Source organism: Phoca vitulina, unplaced genomic scaffold (assembly GCF_004348235.1).
Source record: "Phoca vitulina isolate PV1807 unplaced genomic scaffold, GSC_HSeal_1.0 scaffold17, whole genome shotgun sequence".
In the NCBI taxonomy this organism is placed as follows: domain Eukaryota; kingdom Metazoa; phylum Chordata; class Mammalia; order Carnivora; family Phocidae; genus Phoca; species Phoca vitulina.
The window spans coordinates 29,879,564-29,905,579 of NW_022589720.1; the positions used below are offsets into that span (position 1 = coordinate 29,879,564).

General features: G+C 42.8%; 1 protein-coding gene across 2 annotated transcripts in view; it reads left to right on the forward strand.

Moving 5' to 3' along the window:
• The window catches only part of EGFLAM (EGF like, fibronectin type III and laminin G domains), a 173,295-nt gene that overhangs the window by 45,476 nt on the left and 101,803 nt on the right, over nt 1–26,016 (forward strand). For both annotated transcript variants that reach the window (XM_032415400.1, XM_032415401.1), the window contains exons 2-4: nt 16,688–16,797; nt 18,109–18,192; nt 20,224–20,250. In XM_032415400.1, the coding sequence (XP_032271291.1) occupies nt 16,688–16,797; nt 18,109–18,192; nt 20,224–20,250 (221 nt within the window). The remainder of the gene's footprint in view (nt 1–16,687; nt 16,798–18,108; nt 18,193–20,223; nt 20,251–26,016) is intronic.

Below are 26,016 nucleotides of genomic sequence, written 5' to 3' on the forward strand. Positions count from 1 at the left end.
ATCTGATTGTTTCCATTGGGTTAAAAGGCATCCCAAGGGAGAGTCCCTGGGGGCTGAAGAGAGAAGGTCCATTACCAAGAAAATCTCTGTGCCCAACACCCCCCCCCCCCCCCCCCCCCCCCCCCGTGGTGTCCCAGATGCAGGATTATCAGAGGTTCCTTGTGTCACAGCGACCCGAGGCGTGTCCCTGGAACAAAATCGCTATCATCACGTGCTGCCTGCCATAAAGGACCTGTAGGAGGGAGGCCTGCCCTTCCCACCCCCTTCCCCATCACATTCTAGACCATAGTGAGTGCCTGAGTTTGCCTTGCTGTGAAGGCCACGTTGCGCTTTGGCTCGCCTTGCTATGAAGGCTTGCCTTGCTGTGAAGGCCCTACCATGAAGGCCACGAAGAACCCACCATTTTTAACCCATGGAAAACACTAGAAAAGTTTTCAAGAGGAAATTGCTGAAATTTGTAACTTTAGTTAGTAGAGGACATTGACAGAAACAATAAAGATAGAAATCTATCCTGGCCTAAGCGACATTCTGATACATGTAGTATTTAAAGCCAACTTCCCTAGGAAAGGGTCCCCAGTTGGCTTTTAATTCCATCAGGTACTGGTCTTGGCTGGCTCCCAATGGAGGTCTCGAGGCCAGAAGCAGCTAGACCAGAGATGTGGAGGGGATCACATTAGACCAACAAGGAGGAAACCTCACGGCGGGGGGGGGTCCTTAAGATCGGCAGCCATGCTAGTCACTTAGATGGCTGTCCCGTGCCCAAGACAGACAACTTTGTATAAGGGCAGGGATAAAGAGAGGGCATCAAGTTTCTGGGTCTTATTACCATTCTGCTCAGGGTACTAACTTCCAGCCAAAAGGCAGGCTTTTCCTCCCCGTAGAGTACCACAGGGTAGAGGACTGCAGCCTGAGCAATCAGCAAGAAAGTGTTCCAATAAGACCACACTCCTTGAAGGGCCCCAGGAATGAGAGTAAAGGGGAGAGGAGAGGAAGTACTCACCAAGTTTGCACCGAGGCCCAGAGTCCAGATGAAAAGACTCAAAGCCCCACGGAAGGACGTCAAATGATATATTTTGGGAGCAGTGTTGTTGGGGTCCAGAGCCGATGGCCAAGAAAGAATTCTTGAGGCGTCTTTGGTGCAAAAAAGGTGGTTTTATTAAAGCATGGGGACCGGACCTGGAGGCAGAAAGAGCTGCTGTCTTGGGATGTGAAGAGCAGCTGGTTATATACTTCGGGGTTGGGGGAAGTAGAAAAAAAAGGAAGTTCCAAAAGGATTTTCAGATGCTGAAGAAGACTCACAGGATCCTGGAGGCCAGGCTACTGTCAAGCTAAGGTAGTTTTTCCCTCTAGCAAGGCATTAACATGAAGGCAGCTGGGAGTTTCCTGGAGGAAGGTTATACTCCGCCGGCCTCGAGTATTTGTCAATGGGCTGCAGGTTATATGGACATTTAATTTTATCTACATTTCCTTCTGCCTCTGTTCCCCACATCACCAGCACTCTCTCTGCATTCCTGGCATCTGTGTTCCCTTGGGCTTGTTGACTAATTCCTAACAGAAGCTGCGGCTAGAGACTCTCAGCCCAGATTTCCCTGTCAGAAGACATGCAGACCCCCAGCCAACAACCCCAGCTCTGTCCACCAGCCACCCTGGCAGACCGCAATCCAGTGGCCATCCCTCTCACCTGAGGTTGCACACACCAGCGGCGGGGTCCGCCCTCAGAAGGAAAGGAGGAGGCCACCGAGGACCAGGAAACAGGAATCTGGGTAGGGAATCCAGGGCTTGGAGCGCTCGGGGAGTGGTCTACACACGGTCCTGGCTCTCAGAGGCACGTGGCCTGGGACACCACATTCCAGCCAAGGCGTGTGGTATGGCCAAGGGAGGACCCATAGTGGGGCTTCTAAAAGAGGACCCCTGTTTCTGTGGGTCTAAGGGAGCAGCCATGAACTGCTCTGAGGGATCCTCTTCCCTCTCACCTTCCGTATTAGGCAGATACTCCCCCCACGTGATATTTAGGGACGTATGGAATGTCAAAGTATGAGAGACATTAGAAAGCATCTAACTGAGCCCATTGCTTAACATGTGGGAAAGTCAAGGTGCTCAGGAATGGCGAGTTGCATTCTGGAATGGTGGATTACTCTCCGGGATTATACTCTGGAGTGAAAAATTACGCCCTGGGAGGGTGAATTACATTTGGGAATTACACTGTATGGAATGGTGGCGTGTGTTCTGGAATTATGCGTTGCCATGGTGGACTTGAAAGGGAAGCACGATTGTGATGTGAACAGAACTGCCCCACAGAGAGAACCTGGCAGGGCTCTGGAAAACACTTCATGCTGCTCCTCAGTGTTTGAGAATGTCTTGAGTCCCTCGGTGACTAGAACAAACACTGCTCTGTCTTAAACCCACATTTTCACTGCTGCCTTGAAGGCATCACCTTGGAAGGGGCTCCAGTGGCAGATTTTGGTTACCATATTCATAGTGCTGCTTTAGTAATAATAGTTGGAGCAAGCGTCAAAAAGATGGAAATAAGGGTTATTTTTTTTTCCTGTTCAGAATTTCCTAATTATTTTTAGTTAGTGTGGGTGCTTTCCATTGCATCAGTGAATATAACTTGGTTCATTCCATGAAAATCAAATAACTAAAAAGCTAGCAATGTATTTCTGTCACAGATGATATTTTTGTGTGCATTTTGAAGTGTTTTTATGAATTGGATTACAAAACTAACTGAATCGGAGATGAATTTTGCTCAGGAAGTTGAAGTATTTTATGAAATAAAATTACCATGAGAAATTGACCTAATTATTCAGAAGTTTCTAATGCAAAAACCTAATACAGTTTTGAAAGCCCTCCAAAGAAGAAAGCCCAAGAATACAGCTCCCTTGTGGCAAAGCAACATTTTTTATTTACTTATCTCTTAAGAAGTATAGCTTTTAGCTCACAAGAACACAGCTTCAGGATATATTGTATAAATGCATTATATTAGTTGTCAAGGCTACAGTTCTTCAAAACTAGTTTTCTGTTGCATAATATGTTTTTTTTCCCCCATCATTCTAACCATTGTTGGTTAAATACGAGTGTGATTTTCATATGTAACTGCTTAAATCTTTCGTCCACGTGTAAGCGGCCTACTCTTTTGATGTTTTTTCATGTTGAGGAAGTGCTGGTATGTTTTCATATCATAATAGATAAAATCCCACAAGATCTCCCTGTTGTAACCATTATCTAAACTTTCTGCTTCATGAGGAGTGTTTGGAGAGTGTAGCTTGGGCTTGACTTGCCCTGTTCAAAGACTGGACTTTCTCTTGATATAAGGAAAGTCCCTTTAGTTTCATTCACTTAGCTGGAAGAGATTTAGAGAGATACTTTGATTGGTGCTCATCCCGGTGAGGAACACGCTCCACGGTCTCCTTATCTGCGGTTTCTCTGGTCCTTCCAGATCCACCACCCCGCCCAGTCTGGAATCTATTTCCAGAGCAAAAGTGGCTCTGCTGGGTGGCTTTCTCCTGCTTTTAACTTCCCGCTCCACATAGGCCCCGATAATCTACAATCTCCAGCAATGTGCTCGCTCTGCAAATACAGCTTTAGACATCTCCCAGCTGGAGACCTGCCCCTGCCCTCAAGGACACTTCAAACAAACACACAAAGAGAAAAAAGCTGTGCTCACAATGCACGTTTGCCTCTGGCGCTTCCTGCCAGCTGAGAGCCATTCATACGCGCCTCCCACACACAAGGTTTGGAGCCCCCAGTCCTCTGACCCCAACACCCTTCATGTTGCATTCCACTGCTTTGCAAGAGAAAAGTTTCACTTAGCTACTCACACATAGTCTTCAGTGGAGAATAAAAGCTGTTTACGCTGTGAGAAGGAAACTGTGCCCCTTGGGATCTGGAAGGGCCGGAAAAACCACCAGGGAAGTCTTGACCAAATGGCAAATAGGGTCCACGGAATGCACAAGTCCGAGCAGCTGGTAGCGCTGCTGTAGGCACTGGGTTGAGGAAGAGTCCAAGGCCTCCATGAACAGAAGAGAATTGATACCACGTGATCAATTGGGTGCCGAAGGTGACTTGCAGGTTTTTGGAAGTCATGGTGGATGGTGAGGCCATTTATCAGGACAGGGATTACTGGTGCAGCCCAAGTTAAAGAGAAAAATAAGGGACTCAGTTTTGACATGTTAAATTTGAGAGGCTCACCTGACACCTGGGTCCACGTGGCTGTTGGGCACATAGATGTGCCCCTCTGAAAGAGAGGGCTGGGGTGGAGAAATAGGTAGGGGAGCCACCAGCGTCTATGTGGCAGTGATTGGCTGGGATGGGGGCCCCCAGCAGGAGAGTGTAGTGGAAGCTGAGAAGAAGAGGTTGGACACCATCACCAAGAACACCAACTCTAGGAGGAAGAACAATTCTACCTCCATTACTCACTATTTCTGTCTCCTGTCCCATTGATAAGATTTTACATCAACACACTCTAGACTTCAGTTTCTTCCTCTGTAAAATGGGAATAATTTCTCCTTCCTGTATCCCATATTGTCATGAAGATCAATTGATTTCTGGTGAAACGCGGTGGGTTGAACAAACATATTTACTACTGGTCCTTCCAAAATTCCACTGAAATGCTTGTAAACTGGGGCAAAGGGCACTAGCCAGCAGGACAAAAGGAAAGAGGCAGAAGATGGCAGTGATGACATTTTGGAAACTGAAATGCACATAGACAAGTGGTAATGGATTTAGAAAGCAAAGAACGAGGTGCGCCTGGGTGGCTCAGTTGGTCAAGTGTCCGACTCAGGTCATGATCTCAGGGTCATAAGATCAAGCCCCACGTCAGGTTCTGTGCTCAGTGTGGAGCCTGCTTGAGATTCTCTCTCTCCCTCTCCCTCTGGCCCTTCCCCTGGCTTGTGCTCTCATGCTCGCTCTCTCTCTCAGAAACAAAAAGAATGATGATTACCAGGCCAGCAGTGAGGAGAAGATGATCAGAAGCTGGCTACTATTTGAGGCGAGCCTTAAAGTTTACAGGGTTTTCTCCTGCATCTCTGTCTCTTTCTCTTTCTTCAGATCTCTCTTTCATTTTAAAGAAATGAATGTTCAAGGCGGAAAGATACTGGTACTTGTATGGATAAACCACAATTTTTCCATTCTCTTACTGCTGGACCATTAGGTTGTTTCTGGTAAAAATAAAGAAATGTGCAGATAAAATAAAGGTATATAAACCTCCATGGAGATAAGACACAGAAACACCAAATGGTTGTTACCTCTGGAAGAGAAAAAGGAAGAGGTCAGGAATGGAGAATGGAGATACAGCTGTATTTTATTCCCCGCCCCCATGTTTGTTTATTTATTTTGGGCTTTATTGAGATACAAGTGACATATAACATCGAGTAAGTTTAAGGTGTACAATGTGATAATTTGATATATGCATTTGACATACATGTTGAGAAATGATCACAATAAGGGTAGCTGACACATTTATCATCTCAGGAAGAACTTGTAAGATTTACTCTCTTAGCAGCTTTCAAGTACTGTGAACTGTGGTCACCACGCTGTCCATTAGATCTCCAGAACGGATTCATCTGAGAACTACAAGTTTGTATCCTTTGGCTACCTTTACCCATTGTCCTCCCCACCCCACCCCACCCACTGTGGCAACCTCCAATACTCTGTTTCTATGAGTTTGACTTTTTTTAGATTCCACATATAAATGAAATAATAACAGTATTTGCTTTTCTCTGTCTGACTTATTTCACTTAGTATAATGCCCTTCAGGTTTATCCATGTTGTCATGAGAGGCAAGATTTCCTTTTTTTTTTTTTTTTAATAACTGAATAATATTCCATTGTTCAGTGCTGTGTGCGGGTGTGTGTGCGTGTGTGTGTATATCATAATTATCCATTCATCCATCAACAGACATTAGTTGTTTCCATGTCTTGGCTATTGTAAATAATGCTGAAATGAATACAGGGGCGCAGATATCTCTTTGAGATCCTGTTTTCATTTCCTTCAGACACCCAGTCATGGTAGTTTGAGGGACCTCTGTCTAGTTTTTCAGAGTGGCTGTGCCAAGTTACATTCCCACCAACAGTGCACAAGAAAAGTCCCTTTTCTCCCCGTTCTCACCAACACTTGTTATCTCTTGTCTTTTTGGTAATAGCCACTCTAACAGGTGCATTGTGGCTTTGATTTGCATTTCCCTGTTGATTAGTGATGTTGAGCACCTTTTCATGTATCTGTTGGCTACTGATTTGTATATCTTCCTAGGAAAAATGTCTTTCTTTGGAAAATTTCAGGTTCTTTGCCCATTTTTAAATTGTATTTTTTTTTTTTTTTTTTGCTATTGAATTGTATGAGTTATATATTTTGGATATTAGCCCCTTATCAAACATACAGTGTGCAAGTATTTCTTCCATTAACTAAAATGTTAGTTATTTTGAGGAAGGAAAAACAAACTCTTCCCATCAGTATGCAAGGACACATAAGTGAGTGTATGTAAAAGCACCATGCTCAGAGCACTGGGATTCCCCACCAGCTCTAGTTTAGAATCTTCATGAAGATGTGAAGCCCAGGACTCTGGTTATGGGCCTGTCCCTCCTCTCTTAGACATTGTGAGACCTGGCTCTGGCCATCCTCCAGTCTATGTCCTGTGAGGCCCCATGGTGTTGCCCCTCCAACTTCCACTGCGGTGAGAACCTGAATTAGAATCAGAGCTGCCCTAGAGAATCCAGGGCCTAGAGAACAAAAAAATTTGGAAAATCCTATTCTAGAATACAGCCAGCCACCGAGGTAGGGAGGAGCAAGAGAGTACCTGTTTTGTGTCTTTTGTAATCCCAAGTCACCCCAATAGCACTTCCGTCGCTATCAGTTGACAATGCTGTAGGCATTGTTCATGGCAGCAATAGCCTCCTTCCCGGGCGCCTTCATTTTACTGTGATGATTGACTTACGATACGGGAATGATATTCTGCAGATACGTTACCTTTGGTTGTTAAGAGCTAATAGGTCTGCTTCATTAATTGCAAACTATTTTTAGCCTTACCATTAAATGGAGAGACAGAGTGCATGTATGAGACAACAAAGCCTGCCTTACCCCAACTAATACAAGCTTCATGAAGCAGGGCTTTGTGGATTTCCTTTAGTTACAAAGGAGCCTATAGACTATTTGGGTATCACTGGTTTTTCTGCTAATGACCTTTTCTGTTCCAGATCCAATCCAAGCTACCACAATGTGTTTGGTCAAATCTCATTGTTAATGACTGTATTAACAGTCCATCCACGTAATATACCATGATTGACCTATCACCCTGTTTCTAAATATCTAGATTGTTTCTATTTTTTTCTGTATCACAAGTGATCACAGGCAGAACATCTTCATGTGAGCAGCCTTCTCTCCTTTTAAGATTCTTTTCCTCACAACAGACTGTAACCACACTTCCAGAGAGCCCAAGGAAAGGAACGTATTTATGGCTCCGGATACTATTGCACATTGCCAAATTGTCTTCCAAAATGCCTGTGCTCATTTACACTGTCATAAGTAATTTTTTGAGAGTAGCACATTCATGTACTCTTGTCAGCATTAGTTACTATCACTTAAGCATTTTGGCTAATTTAATAGGTGAAAATGACATCTCAGTTTTTAAAAATTGTGTTTATTTGATAACTAGCAATTTGAATATTTTGCCACACGTGTTTACCAGCTATACTTTCTCTTTTGTGAGTTGTCTCTTCACATTTTATTTCTTAGGGTCTGAATATGTTTTTTATCAATATGTATGAGTTTTATAATAAAGATAGCCCTTGGCCTGTCATTTTGCTGCAGTGATTTATCCTTCGATCTGTTGTTTTGATTTTCTTTTGCGATTTTTGAAGAGCATAGTGAAAGTTTTATGATGCAGAATTCATCACTTTTCTTTTGATTTATTTCTTTACCTTTCTTAAGGTTAAAAAGGTTTCTCCTCAAGAACAAAAATCCAATTCTCTTCTATAATTTGATTTCCCATCTTTAACCATTTGATTCACCTGGAATATTTTTGGTATTTGGCCCAAATGTCTGAGCTGGCCGCCTCTTGCTCACCAGCTGCAGGTGACCACACCTCCTTCATCATCAACAGTAAAAGCCATCTTTGTGTTCCCAAATGAGTGAACAGCATACACTCCCCTCCCAAGGCAGAATCCTTGGAGCTCTCCTCACTCTCTCCTCTTCTTCACTCCCCACATTCACTCAACTACAACGCCCTAGTGGTTCTATTATATGGTTCTTCCTCCTACTTTTTTGGGGAAGAGTATATACTGCTTGGCACACTTTTCCACCCCCCTTTGCCTCATCCCTACTAGTCTGGCAGGTAGAGTCAGGTGTGTCCTTGCTTTGTGCCACAGAAGTGCCCCATATTGCCCTTTATGTTTGTTGCACCCACTTCTAATGTCCTGCTAACTTGTTTGTGGTCCTCTGTCTCTTGCATCGTTAATGTAGCCTCACTGACTAACCCAGGGCCTGATACATATAGGAGCTCAATACATATTTTTTAGGTATGTGAAAGATCTAATAAATGAGTGAATGTGCCAGTAAAATAGAAGTCGTACCTGTGTCCCAGCAGGGCTTGATTAGAATATTTTCTTGCAGAATATGAAAATAAAGGGGATAGCATATTGGAATTCATGCTTTTTATCATATAAAGATGTCATGGATACTGTAGTTTGGCTTGTTCAACATCCATTTATCCTCCTTCTAGGCGCCATGACTGTCATGCAAAGGTTGGAAAAATTAAAATGACATGTTTCAGACTGCCTTGCAGCCAGTATTCTGGATGTAAATTAGGTCCCAGCAATGAGCTGCATTCTTGGGACAAGTGGAAGGCAGGCGTGGGATGAAGGCCACTTTCCTGCTGCTGTTTCTCCTGCTAAGCAAGGCCATCAAAACATAAAAACTCATCCTTCCAAGGTTCACCATCACTTTGTGGGTGTCTGAAGGCACTCCCAGTCTCATGGCAGGATCGAGTGTGAAGGCAGAGACTTCTTGGTTTTGAGTCACCACTAAAGCTAGTCTCTTTCTCTCTCTCATCTATATATTTACCCATCTATAAAATAGAATGAATGGCGAGTCATGAATTCCATTCCACGGGCCTTCTCACCAATTCTGTAGCCACACTTCTGCTTAAAATACTTAGAGTGTTTTCTGTTTTCTGTTTTCTGTACTGAACCATGGCAGATACACGAGGACACAAGGACTGGTGTCACACTTGTTGACCCAAGTAGCGCGCCTTGATCAGTTGTCATTTTTCCCAAAGTAATTGGAGAAAGTTCTATTCGTAGGACTTAGAATAAAGTTGTGCTTACTGGTTATTCTGTGGTTCTGTGAGGGTCTGATAGATCATTTCCACTATCTTTCCCCCCACTTCCCGGTCTCCTTTGAGATTTTGTTAGCATAAACCTCTTAAATCAGCAAAAAGCTACCAGTAGTGGGTAATTATACAGCTAGACCTAAAGATAAGAATACACAGAGAAAATATCAGTGAATGATTAAGATATTTAACATAGGAAGAGTTCTTTTAAATCAATAAGAAAAAAATTAACAACCCAATTAAAAAGTGCACAAAACACATGAACAGAGGAAGAAAAATAGCCAAGGACGATATTAAAATATTAAGCTTTTTTCTTATCAAATTACTTGGGTGCCTGGATGTCTCAGTCGGTTGAGTGTCTGATTCTTGGTTTCGGCTCAGGTCGTGATCTTAGGGTGGGGAGATCGAGCCCCGTGTCAGGCTCCGCGCTCAGTGTAGAGTCTGTTTGAGATTCTCTCCTTCTCCCTTTGCCCCTTCCATTCGTGCTCTCTCTCTCTCCCTATTTCTCTCTAAAATAAATAAATAAATCTTAAAAAAAATTAGCAAAGACTTTTAAGTAATACTCAGATCTGGTAAAGATGTATTACTTCTACTGGGCATTCTCCTAACACCTCCTTAAGCTTCTAAATTGTTTAATTTTCTAGTTTTTAGTTTGGTTTTATTTATAATATCCATTCTCTAGAATCAATAGTTCTCAACTGGAAGCAATTTTGCCCCAGGAGCCATTTAGCAATGTCTGGAGCTTATTTTTGGTTTTCACAACTATGGTTGGGGGGTGCTATGGGCATCTAGTGCGTTGTGACCAGGGATGATATCCAACATCCTACAATGCATGGGAGAGCTCCCACAAAAACCCACGTAGCCCGAAAGGTCAACACTGTTGATATTGAGAAATTCTGTCTTAGATATAAGAATTTTGCTTTAAGAATTTTTCCAAATGAGAAAATCAAATGTATTTAAAGATTCATTTATTCAATCCTTTTTGGAGAACAATAAGTCAGTAGCTCTTGAAACTTAAAATGCATATACCCATAATTTTTAGAATTTTAATTCCAGTATAATTAACATACAGTGTATATTAGTTTCAGTTGAACAGTTTAGTGATTCAAAAATTCTATACATTTCTCGATGCTCACCACGGTAATTGTACTCTTAATACTCTTCCCCCATCCCCCCACCCACCTCCTCTCTGGTAACCACCAGCTTGTTCACTATATTTAAGATTCTGTTTTTTTGTTTGTCCCTTTTTTTCTTTGTTCATTTATTTTGTTTCTTAAATTCCACGTGTGAGTGAAATCATATGGATTTGTCTTTCTCTGACTGACTTATTTCACTTAGCATTATACACTCCTACCTGTGTTGTTGCAGTTGGAAAGATTTCATTATTTTTATGGCTGAGTAATATTTCTGTGTGTGTGTGTGTGTATACATACCACATCTTCTTATCCATTCATCTATTGATGGACACTTGGGTTGCTTCCATAATTTGGCTATTGTAAATAATGCTGCAATAATGTTTATATAGGGGTGTATATAGCTTTTTGAATTAGTGTCTTCATATTTTTTGGGTAAATACCCAGTAGTGGAATTACTGGATCATATGATAATTGTATTTTTAATATTTTGAGGAATGTCCATACTGTTTTCCACAGTGGCTGCAGCACCAGATTGCATTCCCACCAACAGTGCACAAGGATTGCTTTCTCTCCATATCCTCACCAGCACTTGTTGTTTCTTGTGTGTATGATTTTAGCCATCCTGAGTGTGAGATGATATCTCATTGTAGTTTTGATTTGCATTTCCCTGATGATGAGTAATGTTGAGCATCTTTTCATGTGTCTGTTGGCCACCTGGCTGTCTTCTTTGGAGAAATGTCTGTTCATGTCTTCTGCCTGTTTTTAAATTGGATAAATTGTGTTGTATAAGTTCTTTATATATTTTGGATATATCAAGATATATATATATATATATATATATATATTTATCAGATATGTCATTTGCAATATCTTTTCCCTTTCAGTAGGTTGCCTTTTAGTTTTATTGATTGTTTCCTTTGTTGTACAGTAGCTTTTTATTTTGATGTAGTCCCAGTAGTTTATTTTTGCTTTTGTTTCCCTTGTCTCAGGAGATAGAAAAATGTTACAATGGCCAATGTCAGAGAAATTACTGCCTGTGCTCTTTTGTAGGATTTTTATGGTTTCAGGTCTCATATTAGGGTTCTTAATCCATTTTGAATTTATTTTTGTGTATGGTGTAAGAAAGTGGATCAGTTTCATTCTTTTGCATGTAGCTGTCCAGTTTTGTTGAAGAGCCTGTCTTTTTCCCATTGCCTAGTCTTGCCTACTTTGTTGAAGACTAGTTGACCATATGATTTGAGTTTATTTCTGGGCTCCTATTCTATTCTATTCTATTCTATTCTATTCTATTCTATTCTACTCTGTTCATCTATGTGTCTAGTATTATATCTTGAAATCTGGGATTGTAATACCTCCAATTTGTTCTTCTTTTTCAAGATTACTTTGGCTATTCAGGGTCTTTGTGGTTCCATACAAATTTTAGGATTATTTGTTCTAGTTCTGTGAAAAATGCTTTGGATTTTGAATGAGATTGCATTAAATCTGTAGACTGAGGGACGCCTGGGTGGCTCAGTCAGTTAAGCATCTGCCTTCAGCTCAGGGTCCTGGGATTGAGTCCTGCATTGGGCTCCTTCCTGGGCAGGGAGCCTGCTGCTCCCCCTGCTTGTGCTCTTTCTCTTGACAAATAAATAAATAAAATCTTGGAAAAAATATCTATAGATTGCTTTGGGTAGTATGGACATTTTAATAATATTTGTTCTCCCAATCCATGAACATGGAAGATCTTTCCATTTGTTTGTGTCGTCTTCAATTTTTTGCATCAAAGCTTTATAGTTTTCAGAGTACAGGTCTTTCACCTCCTTGGTTTATTCCCAGGTATTTTATTATTTCTGGTGTAATTGTAAATGGGGTTGTTTTCTTAATTTCTCTTTCTGCTACTTCATTATTCATGTATAGAAATGTAATGGATTTCTGTGTATTGATTTTGTATCCTGCGACCTTACTGAATTCAGTTATCAGTTCTAGCAGTTTTTCGGTGGAGTCTTTAGGGTTTCCTATATATAGTATCATGCATGTCATCTGTAAACAGTGAAAGTTCTACTTCTTTCTTACCAATTTGGATGACTTTTATTTCTTTTTCTCGCCTGATTGCTGTGGCTAGGACTTCCAGTACTATGTTGAATTAAAGTGGTGAGAGTGAACATTCTTGTTTTGTTCCTGATCTTAGGCGGAAAGCTCTCAGTTTTTTGCCTTTGAGTATGATGTCAGTTGTGAGTTTTTCATAGATGGCCTTTATTATGTTGCGGTATGTTCCCTCTAGACCTAACTTTGTTGAGAGTTTTTATCATTAATGGATGTAGTACTTTGTCAAATGCTTTTTCTGCAACTATTTTTTAATTATTTTTAAAGATTTTATTTATTTATTTGACAGAGAGAGACACAGGGAGAGAGGGAACACAAGCAGGGGGCGTGGGGGAGGGAGAAGCAGGCTTCCCGCAGAGCAGGGAGCCTGATGCGGAGCTCGATCCCAGGACCCTGGGATCATGACCTGAGCTGAAGGCAGACGCTTAACGACTGAGCCACCCAGGCACCCCTTTTTCTGCAACTATTGAAATAATCATATGGTTTTTATCCTTTCTCTTGTTGATGTGATATAATATGTTGATTGATTTGTGAATATCAAATTACCCTTGCATCCCAGGAATAAATCCCTCTTGATCGTGGTGAGTGAATTTTTATTGTATTGTTGGATTTGGTTCACTAATATTTTGTTGAAGATTTTTGTTTCTATGTTCATCAGAGATATTGGCTTATAGTTCTCTCTTTTTTTATAGTGTCTTTATCTTGTTTTGGTATCAAGGTAATGCTGGCTTCGTAGAATGAATTTGGAAGCTTTCTTTCCTCTTCTATTCTTTGGAATAGTTTGAGAAAAATGTGTTTTTAACTCTAATTTAATTATTTGGTAAAATTCACCTGTGAAGCTGTCTGGTCCTGGACTTCTGTTTCTTGGGAATTTTTTTGATTACTGATTCAATTTTGTTGCTGGTAACCATCTGTTCAAAGTTTGCATTTCTTCATGATTCGGTTTTGGGAGGTTATATGTTTCTAGGAATTTATCTGTTTCTTCTAGGTTGGCAATTTGTTGACATATAATTTTTTAATAAAATTCTCTAATAATCTTATGTATTTCTGTGGTGTCAGTTGTTATTTCTCTTCTTTTTGTTTATTTGAGTCCTCCATCTCTCTTTATCTCTCTTTCTCTCTTTTCTTTTTTTTCTGATGGGTCTGGCTAAGGGTTTATCAGTTTTGTTGATCTTTTCAAAGGACCAGTTCCTGGTTTCATTGATCTGTTCTATTGGTTTTGTTTTGTTTTGTTTTAGTTTCTATTTTATTTATTTCTGTTTTAATCTTTATTATTTCCTTCCTTCTGTTGGTTTTGAGTTTTGCTTTTCTTTTTCTAGCTCCTTTGGGTATGAGATTAGGTTGTTTATTTGAGATTTTTCTTGCTTCTTGAGGTAGGCCTGTATTGCTATAAACTTTCCTCTTAAAACAGCTTTTGCTGCATCTGAAAGATTTTGGACCATTGTGTTTTCATTTTCATTTGTCTCCATGTATTTTTTTATTTCCTCTTTGATTTCTTGGTTAGCCTATTCATTGTTCAGTACCATGTTATTTAACTTCCATGTATTTGTGGTCTTTCATATTTTTTTCTTGTGGTTGATTTCTATTGTCAAGCTTTTGTGGTTGGAAAAGATGATGGTATGACTTCAGTCTTTCTGAATTTGTTGAGACTTGTTTCGTGGCCTAATGTGTAATCTATTCTGGAGATGTTCCATGTACACTTGAAAAGAATGTGTATTTCACTGTTTTAGGATAGATATATCCATAATTTTTAATAGGTATCCATCCTAGAAATACTCGGACATGTGAACAAAAAGGCACATACACAAATGTTCTCCTCAGCATTATTTTTAACAGTGAAATTTTGGAAACAACCTGGATATCAATCAGTGGAGTAACAGTTAGTGTACATATGTGCTCTAAGTAGCAGAGTATTTGGCCTTCCCACCTCCCACTGCTCTTTTCCTAGGATCTGATTCTCCTCTAAGGAGCCTTCAGTACTATGGGATGAGATCAATAGAAGAACTATTCCCAAGACTCCCTTCGTCTGTCAGTTCCCAGTTTGGGAACCAGAAAAAACTGATCTTTCCTCTCTGACCCCTTGGTGGAGTCAAGAGGGAGTCACATTACATAAGTTTGGCTAACCAGATGGGACTTCAGATCTTGAACCAAAGCGGAGCCAGAGAGTAGTTGAAGACCAAATCCCTGAGTGACAGCAGTGGTGGCTGTGGTAGGTGTCTATGGGCAGGGAAGGGTGGCAGCTGCCTCCTAGACTGGCACTTCTTGCCAAGTGACAGACTGAGCCTCTACTACTTGGGCCACCAGAAAGGCCTTGGTTTCTGTTATTAAAAACATGGATGGGAGGCCCCAGCTGCAGTCTAATAAATTGACAAATTAGATCTCTGTGAATTGCAGACAAAGTAACCTAACTGATATACTGGAGAATTCTACACAGTTGTTAAAAAGAAGGATCATCAGGCCATACTGGCAAGTGGGAAATCAAATGGAAGAACATTCATCCACTCAAGCTCTTTCATTTATTAGTCTCTGTGCTCTGAACTGGACATACCTAGTTCCTGCCCTCATGGAGCGCTATTTATTTATTTATGAAGATTTTATTATTTATTTGAGAGAGAGAGCATGTGAGAGAGCACAAGCAGGGGGAGCAGCAGAGGGAGATGAAGAATCAGACTCCCCGCTGAGCAGGGAGCCCAATGCAGAACTCCATCCCAGGACCCTGGGGTCATGACCTGAGCTGAAGGGAAAAGCTTAACCGACTGAGCCACCCAGGTGTCCCTCATGGAGCATTATTTAAAATCGCAAAATATTGGAAATAAATTAAGTGTCTTAACAATAGTGGAACGAGCAATAGTGTAAATTGTGGCATGTGCATCACAGTCGTCCCCCACCTGTCTGGTTTCAATGTCAGCAGTTTCAGTCACCCACCATCAACTAGTCTGTAAGCAGATGATCCCTCTTCTGATGCATCATCGGAAGGTCAGCGTAGCCTAACCCTCCATCACAGTGCCTCCATCATTCGCCTCACTTCACTGCATTGTGTAGGCATTTTATCATCCCACATTATCACAAGAAGGGCGAGTACGGTACAATAAGGTATTTTGAGAGAGACCACAGTCACATAACTTTTACTGCAGTAGCTTATTGTAATTATTCTGTTTTATTATTAGTTATTGTTAACTTCTTACTGTGCCTAATTAATAAACTATCGTAGGTATATATTTATAGGAAAAAACATAGTATATATAGGGTTCAGTACTATCTGTGGTTTCAGGCATCCACTGGGGGTCTTGGAAAGTATCCTGCGCAGGTAAGGGGGAATTACTGTATATAGAAGAACTAACAGCCATTAAAAATAATTAATTTGATTGATAAATATATATTGTCAGTATATATACAAAGTGAAAATAAGATTTAAAATTATGACTATATGCATACATATTTATTCTATATAATGAACACAAAGAAAAATAAAAATTATATATACATATATAAATATATATGTACATATGGTATGTGTATATAGCTATATATCTATATCTACATTTACATATAGATGTCTTACAAAAAGTTGCATTAACCAAAAGGAGGTAGTGTATTCAAATGTTGACAGGACTCATTTCTAAATTTTGGCAATCTGCATATGTTATATTTATAAATATAAAATTTATTATTCATAACCATAAAATTATTTAAGATAAGGATACAGTAAAACATTTGAAGTTTTCTAACCCCATTTTACAACTAACCATATTTTTGAGATCTTCCGTAATAAGTGAACTGTGTAAACAGACATAGCTATGTAACATACCTATAAAACATATATATGTTACTAAGTAAAAACAAAAAAAATTCATCATCTTCCTTTAATACATTCCAAGCTCCTAGAGTCAAGTCGGAAGTGCTTGGCCTCCCTTTGCTGGCCCCTGGGCTGTTAGAAGTTTCAGAAGGGACCGAGGGACGTACCGTTGTCAGGTTGGGGGTGGGGGGTGGAGAGCAGAGTTCTGGAGAGTCAGCTGATACGGGTGCGGCAAGCCGGAGAGGTGTCTGATTTCTGCCCTGCGGCATCATCCTGCAGTAAGCTGTCCAGCCGTAAGTACACGCAAGGTGGACGCACGGAGCCTCTAACACAGTCTCTTTTGCTTTGGGGCAGACAAGGTGGAGCCTCCTCTCGATATCATGCTGTTCTCGTTGAACTGCACAGCTTTCAGCATCCAGTGGAGAATGCCGAGGCACCCCAGGAGCCCCATCATTGGCTATACTGTGAGTACCTGGGCACAGGGATTTCTGTCGTGGGTGTCATTGGGGTAACTATACGCCCTGCCTACCCTTTCTCCTCCTATATAGGGCCTCCTTATACCAACTCTCCCCTATTAATCACTGCCCCAGTCTCCTTACATGAAACCAGAGCAAATGTTTCCCTTTTAAGGGTATTTGTAAGTGCCTGAAAGTCAGTTAGGATCTATGGAGTCCTTACTCTGCTCAGGGATGGGAAAATATAAACCAAGTAGAAGATAGGGTTCCTGCTATTCGCTGCCGACAGTCAAGTTCGGAGGTGAAAGCAGAAACATGGGAAGTAATAAGGAGTCACTGGGGAATGTTGTCAACAAGTACAAAATACTGTAAAATCTGAATTAAAGTAAAGACATGAACAGGCAAAGTGGGACAGGGAACAGAGAATGCGTTCCTACCTATCAGAGGTTATAGATTGGACTGATTTCATTTCACCAACATGTTTTGTTTGGACAGGGCTTTTATTTATTTATTTTTTTTTTAAAGATTTTTAAAATTTATTTATTTGACAGAGAGAGAGATAGTGAGAGAGGGAACACAAGCCGGGGGAGTGGGAGAGGGAGAAGCAGGCTTCCCGCGGAGCAGGGAGCCCGATGCGGGCCTCGATCCCAGGACCCCGGGATCATGACCTGAGCCGAAGGCAGACGCTTAACGACTGAGCCACCCAGGCGCCCTGGACAGGGCTTTTAAAAATGAGTCAACTTTTAGGAGTTTGGAGATTTCAGATAAATATTTGGAGTTCTGAAAGCTCTGGGAATATCCAGAGAGGTGGCCACCCTGGGCCCATATTTCTATGGGGCACCGAGCCCACTGGAGCTGGGCTGCCCACTTTAGATGGGACAGAAGCCCCCCCCCACTCCCTATAACACCCAGATCTATAACTCCCTACTGCCTCCCTTTCACCAAACATAGGCCCTCCTCCTATTGTCTTCCTAAGGCAGAGAAATGTGTTTCTGAACTCCTGTTACATCAAAAGTGGGATGATGGAAGATTACCTGAGAAAGTCATGGTTTGGGGGAGAATAGCAGGGCCTGGGTCCAGCCCCCTCCCTCCCACTTCAGTGACACACAGCTCCCTCCTGGACTCTGCAGGCTCATGAGTGTGCGAGCCCAGCCGGGGGCGCGGGGGAAGCTGATGTTTGTTGTAGAACCGGGGTCAGGGAGGCGAGGCAGCGCACCTCGGAAGCCCCTGCGGTTGTGAGTGGAGCTCGAACCCCAGGCCCTTGATCTGCTAGAGAAGTACCGGCACTGCTCTCACCGCGGATGCCTGCCTCTTTTCCAGGTCTTCTACTCCGAGGTCGGCGTGGATAAATCCCTGCAGGAGCGGTCGCATCCTGTGCCGCTCAGCCAGGACTCTGCGGCCCTGGTGAGTAGCTCCATCGAGGCAGCCCCCTCAAAGCACACCTCTGGTTGGCGTTGCAGCGATATTCCGAAGGATTTCTAATTGCGTGCATGCATGTGTGTTCGTAGCTGTGTATGTAATAATCATGTGTGTATAGTCCTGTGGAATTTACACACGTCTTTCATACACATGCCCTCATCACACGCCTGGCCTCTGCATCTCCAGGACGGCAGGCGCGTGCAGAAAGGGTTCTGGGTAAGCACTTCCATCCTGGACTCAACCCACCCCATGCATCCGGTGAGAAAACAACCACCTTACAGCTGCTCCCCCCCACCTTTTTTTTTTTTTTAAAAAAAAGCATGATACGCTTTTAATCTCAGACTTTTGTACCAGCTGCCCTCATTTGCCCCAGAAGCCCTCAGCCCCAACCTCTATGGTTTACTTTATCCTCAAAGGGGAGATTGGCTTAGCCCACCTGGGAAGCCACTAGGTGAGGTTCCGTGTCACCTCAGCACTGGAACTTTCAACAAGCACCTGGACCCCACCAAGGAGACAGGAGTGTCCTCGGCCACCAGCCTGCAGCACGGTCCAGGCAGCGAGGGCACAGTGCTGGTGACAGGTGTCTTGGAGTCTGGGCAGTGCCTCTGGAATCGAGATCCTGCCCTGAACACTGGCATCTCTGGGGAGGGCACTGCGGTGCAAAGGTGAAGCACGGGGCCAGGAGGGAAATAGGCACCCTGGGCTTCCAGACATCCTTCCTGCACTTACAGGTTGGCTAGCTTTGGCCAGAGTCACCTCACCTGGCTAAGCCTTACCTTTCTCCCATGAAAGGGGTATAACAATTACGCTGTGGTGAGTTCCAAATCAAATGGCGTATGTAAAAGCCTTTGGTTTTTAAAACGTAAAGAAGCCAGATAGACGTTAGTGATCATTCCTGATGATCTTTGCCTTTACGTTAAATATATTCTGTCTGTTAATTACATCCAGGCATTAGAGTACGCTATGAAATTATACCTTGCCCAATTTCAGCAAACTTTCATAGTTGCTGCCATACGCCTAGCATAGGATAACACAGAGTCCCTATTCTCGGGCAGCTTTCAGTCTTACTGGGAAAATCCCATTCTCGCTGATAAACAATTGGAAGGCAACGTAAGATCAGATGTCATTAACATGCTGCTTAACAGACTGAAGTTTCACAAGTGGTCCACCTAGGGGCTGAGAATTGAAGCAGGGGCAGTTTCTGGAAAGGCAGAGGGGAGGGAGGAGCACTGAAATCAAAAGGAATGGTGTGAACCAAGAGGACAAGCCATGCCTGTGTGTGTGCATGCCTGTGTGCTCGTGTGTTCCGGTGGGGAGATGGGGGGCGGTGCAGAATATCCATTGGAGAGAGGAAATCATGCGGGAGTCAGGAGGAGGGGAGGCGTCCGGTGTAACAGAGTGGGTTCTGGACTTGAGTTCAGCGTGCTGTATTACAACAAGCTAACCTTACTGGACCTCAGTTCCCTCGTGGACAGAACAGGGGTCCAAATAGTATCTATGTCACAGGGAGCATATCTGGGGTTTCCAAACTGTGTGCCAGGGTGCTCCGGGGCTGTGCAGCAAACTCACAGGGGCGCTGCGGAAGGTTGCAGCTTTTCAAGAGAAAGAGCGACATCTGTGTGAACTACCACCACCAGGTTGTTTGGGTATAACTGTGGATTAAACGGAACGCTTACTGAGGCATTTCTTTGGCCTTAGAGGTGCTGTAAAAATATTCCCGAGACAGCAAAGGTGCCGTGAGCAGAGAAAGTTTGGGAACCTCTAGGCTGTGTCCTATCAGCCTATAGCATAAGGACGCTGCGATCACTAAATGGGGTCGTGGCCGTGGAGCCCTCAGCCCCACAGCTGGCTGAACGAGAACTGAGCGAGCGGTCAACAGAATTCAGATGGAAGCTGTGTGTTTGCTGCCCGTGGCTCTCTGTAGAAGCGGGGCTACTCTATGGGTTTATTTGCAACCTGTAGGTTTTCCTTTCCTTTCATGTTGTTTTGTTTTGTTTTGTTTTTTCTCCTCTGCAGGAACAGTCTGATCATCGGGTGATTTTTGTAAGTATGCTTCAGAAAAGTTAAACCCTTGCCCCAACCCAGGATTCAGGGCGTCTCTTTTCATCAAAATGTTGATTTTCCCACATCTTGCTCATACTGATTAAGGCCCCAGGGAGAGTGCTTAGTTCCGGTGTAAGCAGGGACTGGGGAGCATACCAGGTGAATTTTTAATCATTTAGAAAGAAGTCGCTTTTATTCTCCTCTGTGCTGCTTCATCTCACATGGCAGAGTAAGGTTAAGAGGAACATTTTTAAAGGTTGAAGTAATTTAAGCTCTGTTCCAAAACTAGGTGAAAAAGACTGAAAAGTAGAGAAGATATTTAAATGAGTGAGCACTGCTGGGGCGGGGGGGTTCAGCTCCCCTGCCTTCCTTCTCCTTTCCTCACTTCCTCTAAGGATTTAAGTCCTTCCCAATAAGCCAGGACCAGGTCACCTCAAACTGCTTGACTTGCTGGATTGAATGCCAAGCAGAAGATCGGGTTGTATCCTTTGATGATCTGCCTGTATGGAGGCTTCTAATTTGGTTAACATTTGACACTTACCTTTTTCTTAGAAGAACAACCTGCAAGTTTCAACCTGGAAAAATAAGTAGTAAGACAAAGCAGGGCAATTTGGTCATTTTTTTAGAGTTGGAAATAGAAGTGAGTGTTTAAACTGGTGGGCTCCACGCTTTCTGATCATTCGTATCATCAGTAAAAAATATTTGAAAATATTTATGTGTGTGTGTGTATGAATTATACACATGCTACTCTACTAGTATATTATGTACATTAGAAAGTTCCACAGAATCTTCAAGGAGGAGGTAAGACAGAAATAGAAAGTTCTTTTCTTCTGGCATCTCAGAAGATTGTCTTGCTCACCTAGGAGGATGATGTACCATCATCCTGCTTTGGAGTCCACTGATCTGGTTGACCCAGAACAGTGATTGCACTTGGGTCTTATCCAAGGTTAGAGAGAGAAGACGTAGGCAGGAATCATGAGACTTGCATGGAGTCCCAGCTCTGTCATCACAGCAAGGGTGGGCAAGGTTACTGAACCCCTTTGAATCTCTCTTTGACAGTAAAATGAAGGGGTGACCTAGTAATGGTTTCCAGCTGGGGGTTCCTTTGTTCCCTCTGCAGCATATGGACAGAAGTGTGGACATTTTTGTAGACAAGCTACAGGGATGATTTTTCCCTGCAGTACACAGGACAGACCCATACAAGGAAGATTTGTACAGCCCCAAAGTCAATGCTGCCCTTCCTGTGAAACTCTGGAAGATACTTTCTAGCTTTTTGTGACCACGCAGGGAATAGAATCTCCCCAACTCCTCCCTCCACTCTGGCCCGCATAGCCTTCCTCAGGGCCATTGAAAGAAGGATGTTTGGAAGATAACACTTTTCTGTTTCTCTGGTGCCTTCCATGTAATGATGCTAGATATTCACAACTAAGGCCCAGCCTCCACTTGTAGAGTCAACTGTGAAGTTGAATCCAAGGTTATTAACTATGAACAAGGTCATTGTAGAGCAATTGCAGAATTTTGGTGTTGAAACTTTGGCCCAGAGAAGTGAAGTGGCATCTCCAAGATCGCAAAGCTATTTGCAGCAGAACCTGGGTCTCCTGGTTCCTGGTCCAGTGCTCTCCCGCTTCATGCTTACTCTCAGCTCTGCTCACTGGATGCCCTTACAGTATAGTAGCTCCCTGTCTGGATTAGCAAACAAGACGACCTCTAGCTTCATTTCTGGAAACAAATGACCTGGGTTTCAAGCAGGAGGAGAAAAAGGGGGTGAAGGTGGAATCTGAAATCAGGGTCAGAGATTTAAAATGTTCAGAGTCATTCAACATGACTTTATCATTGTAAAGAGGTATTCAGTTAAGAGCAGTCCCATCTTTTTAGGGGCTCCTTGTACATAGCTATCCAGATTATTTTTGTACATTGGGTCATTAAGATAAAAGTCTAACAGTCCAAAACGCCAAGATAATAGTGATTCTAACAAAATGTGCATTCATGTTTCCTTCAGGATTATAACCTGTCTGGTTACAACCAGTTTTGGTGGCTTCTGTCTGTCAGAGACCTGGAATCCTTCTATCTCTTTGCTCTGCCAATTCTTCTGGTCCTCCTTCCCATGGCCCAAATTGGCTCACTGGCACATCCACATTCTAGCCAATAGATGAGGAAAAGAGGGAAGGGAACACAGCCCTTCTTACTAAGGGATACCCAGAAATTGCCCTCAGCATTTTAACTCAAATTCTGTTGGACAGACTTTAGCCACATGGCCACAGCTGGATGCAAGGAATGCTGGGAAATGTAGTCTTTGAGTGGTGATGGCCCAACTAATATACGGGGGTTCTATTATAAGAAAGGAGAGAATGGATATGAGGAGATGATCCATCATCCCTGTCACAGACTTTGTGAATGGAGGGAATGGGACTGGTACAATAGATGTGGAAAAGGTAGCTGGACATCTGAAAAAGAAGGTGCTAGCCTGAAAATTTGATATGCTGTGTTTGAGAGTTGGGCAACTGGAAGCATATTAGGTTATGGTGTGTCTTATGAGGGAAACCAGACCCATTGTTGTCGTTACTTATGTGGTTGAGCTTTCTTCCTGGACTCAGTGAACTAACTAGCCTTGCTTTTCTCTGATCACATGACAACCACTAGGGGTATTGGGAAGACAATGGGGGCAGCTTTTGGGGTTTTGCATTTTAGAAAAGGCTAGACAAACACAAAGCAGGGTTATTTTGTGGCAAAGCATCCAGCTTTGTCCCCTCATCCCCCAAAAAAGGTGTGGGAAGGGCCCCATGAAGACTGCTGAATTCACTCTGGACTGTACTCCAAGAAAGCAATTTCTCTCACTCTTTCCCACTCTCCTGTGTAGAAATAAAAGCTAAGAGAGATAAGCATTTTGACTTGTTCTCAAACTTCCACCAGGCAACAAAACAAAACGCTTAGTTTTTTAATTTCAAGGAGAGCATATACAGTATCTTACGTAGCTTGATGCAAGTAGTTATAAAACACCTAAAGATGGAAATAGAAAGATTGTGGAATTGTGTGGTATTTTAATAAAGAATCCAAGGGTTATCCCTAGTCACAATATAGTGAGAGATTCCATTTGGGAGGATTGATGTCAGAGGAAGATGTGATGGTTAAATCACTGAGTCCAGCTCCTCTTTCCATGGCCCCAGCTACCCAGTGCCCTTGACCCTCCCTCCCTTATGCCACCTAACTAGCTGGTCAAAACGGGAAGACTGGGAATAGTTGGCTTCTGGGAGGGCCCCTTTCTACCTGTCTACTTATCAGAATACACCTGGGCTCAAGGTAGTGCTAATCTTCCATATCTAATAAGGAGTTTGCTTTTTAACCTACATAAGCAACTTTGGCAAGTCTAATGTCTCTTGGCTTTCAGTGATAACTTTTTTTTTTAATGGCCCACACGTACCAGTCCTTTTCAGGTTTTCAGTGATAACTTTTAAATTTTCAGTACATAAACTTCCATGTTTATAAATAAAATAATAATCTGGTCTTCAGTGTTTATGATAAATATTTTTTATTGATTTAAATATTATTTAATATTTTTTGTACATGTATTATCGAATTAGAACTTGGGCCTTGGAGTCAAACAAAACAGAGTTCAAATCCCCATTTTGCCACTTAATAAATTTATGTTCTTGAGCAAATCATTAACTTTTCAGGGATTCTATTTTCTCCTCTGTAAATGAAAGTAAGAGTGAGATCTACCTTATAGGACTGAAGAAAGAATTAAATCAGGCTATGTGTTCCTGGAACAGAGAAAACACACAATACATGGTAATAGTAGCTGTATTTGGTATTGGCTCAGAGCTAATACCTATAATAATCTATAACCATACAGCTCCTCCCATACACCATCCAGCATAAGGACTTCCAAGGGGAAGAGATCCTAAAGCAAAAGTCTGTGAGGGCATTGGTTTGAAAGTGTATCTGTTCTCCTGGGAAGAGCCTGGGCATGACTGATGAGAGAGAAGTGAGAAGCTTTATATCCACCTGCTACCTCCAGTCTCTTAATCTCCAACTTAACATGGAACCAGGGGACAGATAGTGGAACTGGGATGTGCAGGTGCAGGGAGTTAGGACCGGAAGGGGGCTTGGAGTGAGGTCCATATGTTCAGCCAAGACCCCTCGTGCAGCTGCATAGAGGATGGAGTGGGGCAGAGAGCAGAGGAAGGGTTATTGGAGACAGACACCCTCAGGGAGGCTGTAGAAATGGCCTAGGTAAGGATTCAGAGGAAGTGGAGGAAGGGAGCAGGTCTGAAAGGCACGTGGAGGTGGCTGGAGGGAGGTGGGTAAGAGAAAGTCAGCCTGTCTCTGGAGTTGCCAACTCCAGGGCCTGGGACAGGGGTACTGATGCTGTTAATCAAGTTGGAGGGGTCAGTCGTAGAAGCTGGTTCTTGATGAGGTAATCTGCTTATATTGGACACCTTGATTTGATTTCTTTCTTTCACTCATTCACTTTCCTTCCTTCATTTATTCATTCATCAAAAAAAGCATTGCTTAAGCATTTGCTACCTGTCTCTCCTAAGCTTTAGGTTGCCAGAGGAATAAGAACTTGCTCCTGCCCTCAAGTGGGTGGGGAGAAGGTGACAAATAAACAGACACTTACAATCTAAGGTGAGTGGTGCTAAGATGGAGGTACACCAAAGACGCCAGGGAAGCATAGAGGAGGGGCGCCTAACCAGACTGGAGGCTGGGGGTCAGAGAAATGAGGTAATGTCTCAGCTGAACTGAGTCATGAAGGATGAGCAGGGGTGAGCCAGGCAAGAGTGGGGAGAAGGGCATTTCACGTAGAAGAAGCAGCAGGTTCAAAGGCCCAGAGGCAAGGAATTGAATGGCATAAATTTGAGCCCTGCCAAGTTCTTAGGTATGACTGGAATGTAGCAAGGAAAGGAGGTGACATGAGATGATGCTGGAAGGATAAACGGGGACACAACTACACCATTCTAAGGGGATTTTAAAATGGGAAGTGCCGTGCTCAGATTTGGGAAGATAACTCTAGCAGGTGGAGTCTACACTGGTGGTGTAGGCGGCATGGGTGACAGGGAGAGTCAGAACCCACTGTCATAACTATAAGGACTTGGACTTAAGTCTATGAGGATGAGATGACCTAAACAGATTCAAGTGATGTGAACGAGTCCCGGTGACGGTATTTGTAACTGGCTGAATGGTGGTTAGAGAGGAGACGTGAACACAGAGAGGAAAGTGTCAAGAATTTGTGGTGTGGGTAATGAGAGAGCAAACTCAAGAGGAGAAGCAATTTCTTATTTTGTTTTTGGTAGCAGGAAGAGAAATGATTAGTTGAGCTTTGGTTATGTTGAACCTTAGTGGCTTGGTAGTTGTTGGGTAGAGATGTTCTAGAGGCAGTTGCAAACCCACGTCTGGACATCTAGAGGCGGGTCAGAGCTGAGAGGCAGATTTGGGAGGGGTCAAGGGAAGGTGGTGCTCAAAGCTAAGGAAGTAGTAGATGAGCTTACCCAGGCAAGACGACAGAGTGAGAGGGCAAGATGACGAGGGATGACTCCCTGGGAAAAACCAACACCTATGGGGCAAGCAGAGAACGGGGAGTGGGTGGAGGATATTGAGAAGGAGCAATGAGAGAAGTAGAAGGAGACCAAGGAGGAGCAGAGTCATGGCTTCCAAGGGAACTAAGAAATTTCAGAAGCAAGTCTAGGTAACAGTATTGAAAGGTACAATAAGTCAAGTATGGAGAATCATCCCCATTGGATTTATTACAAGATTGTGTGGTGACCTTGC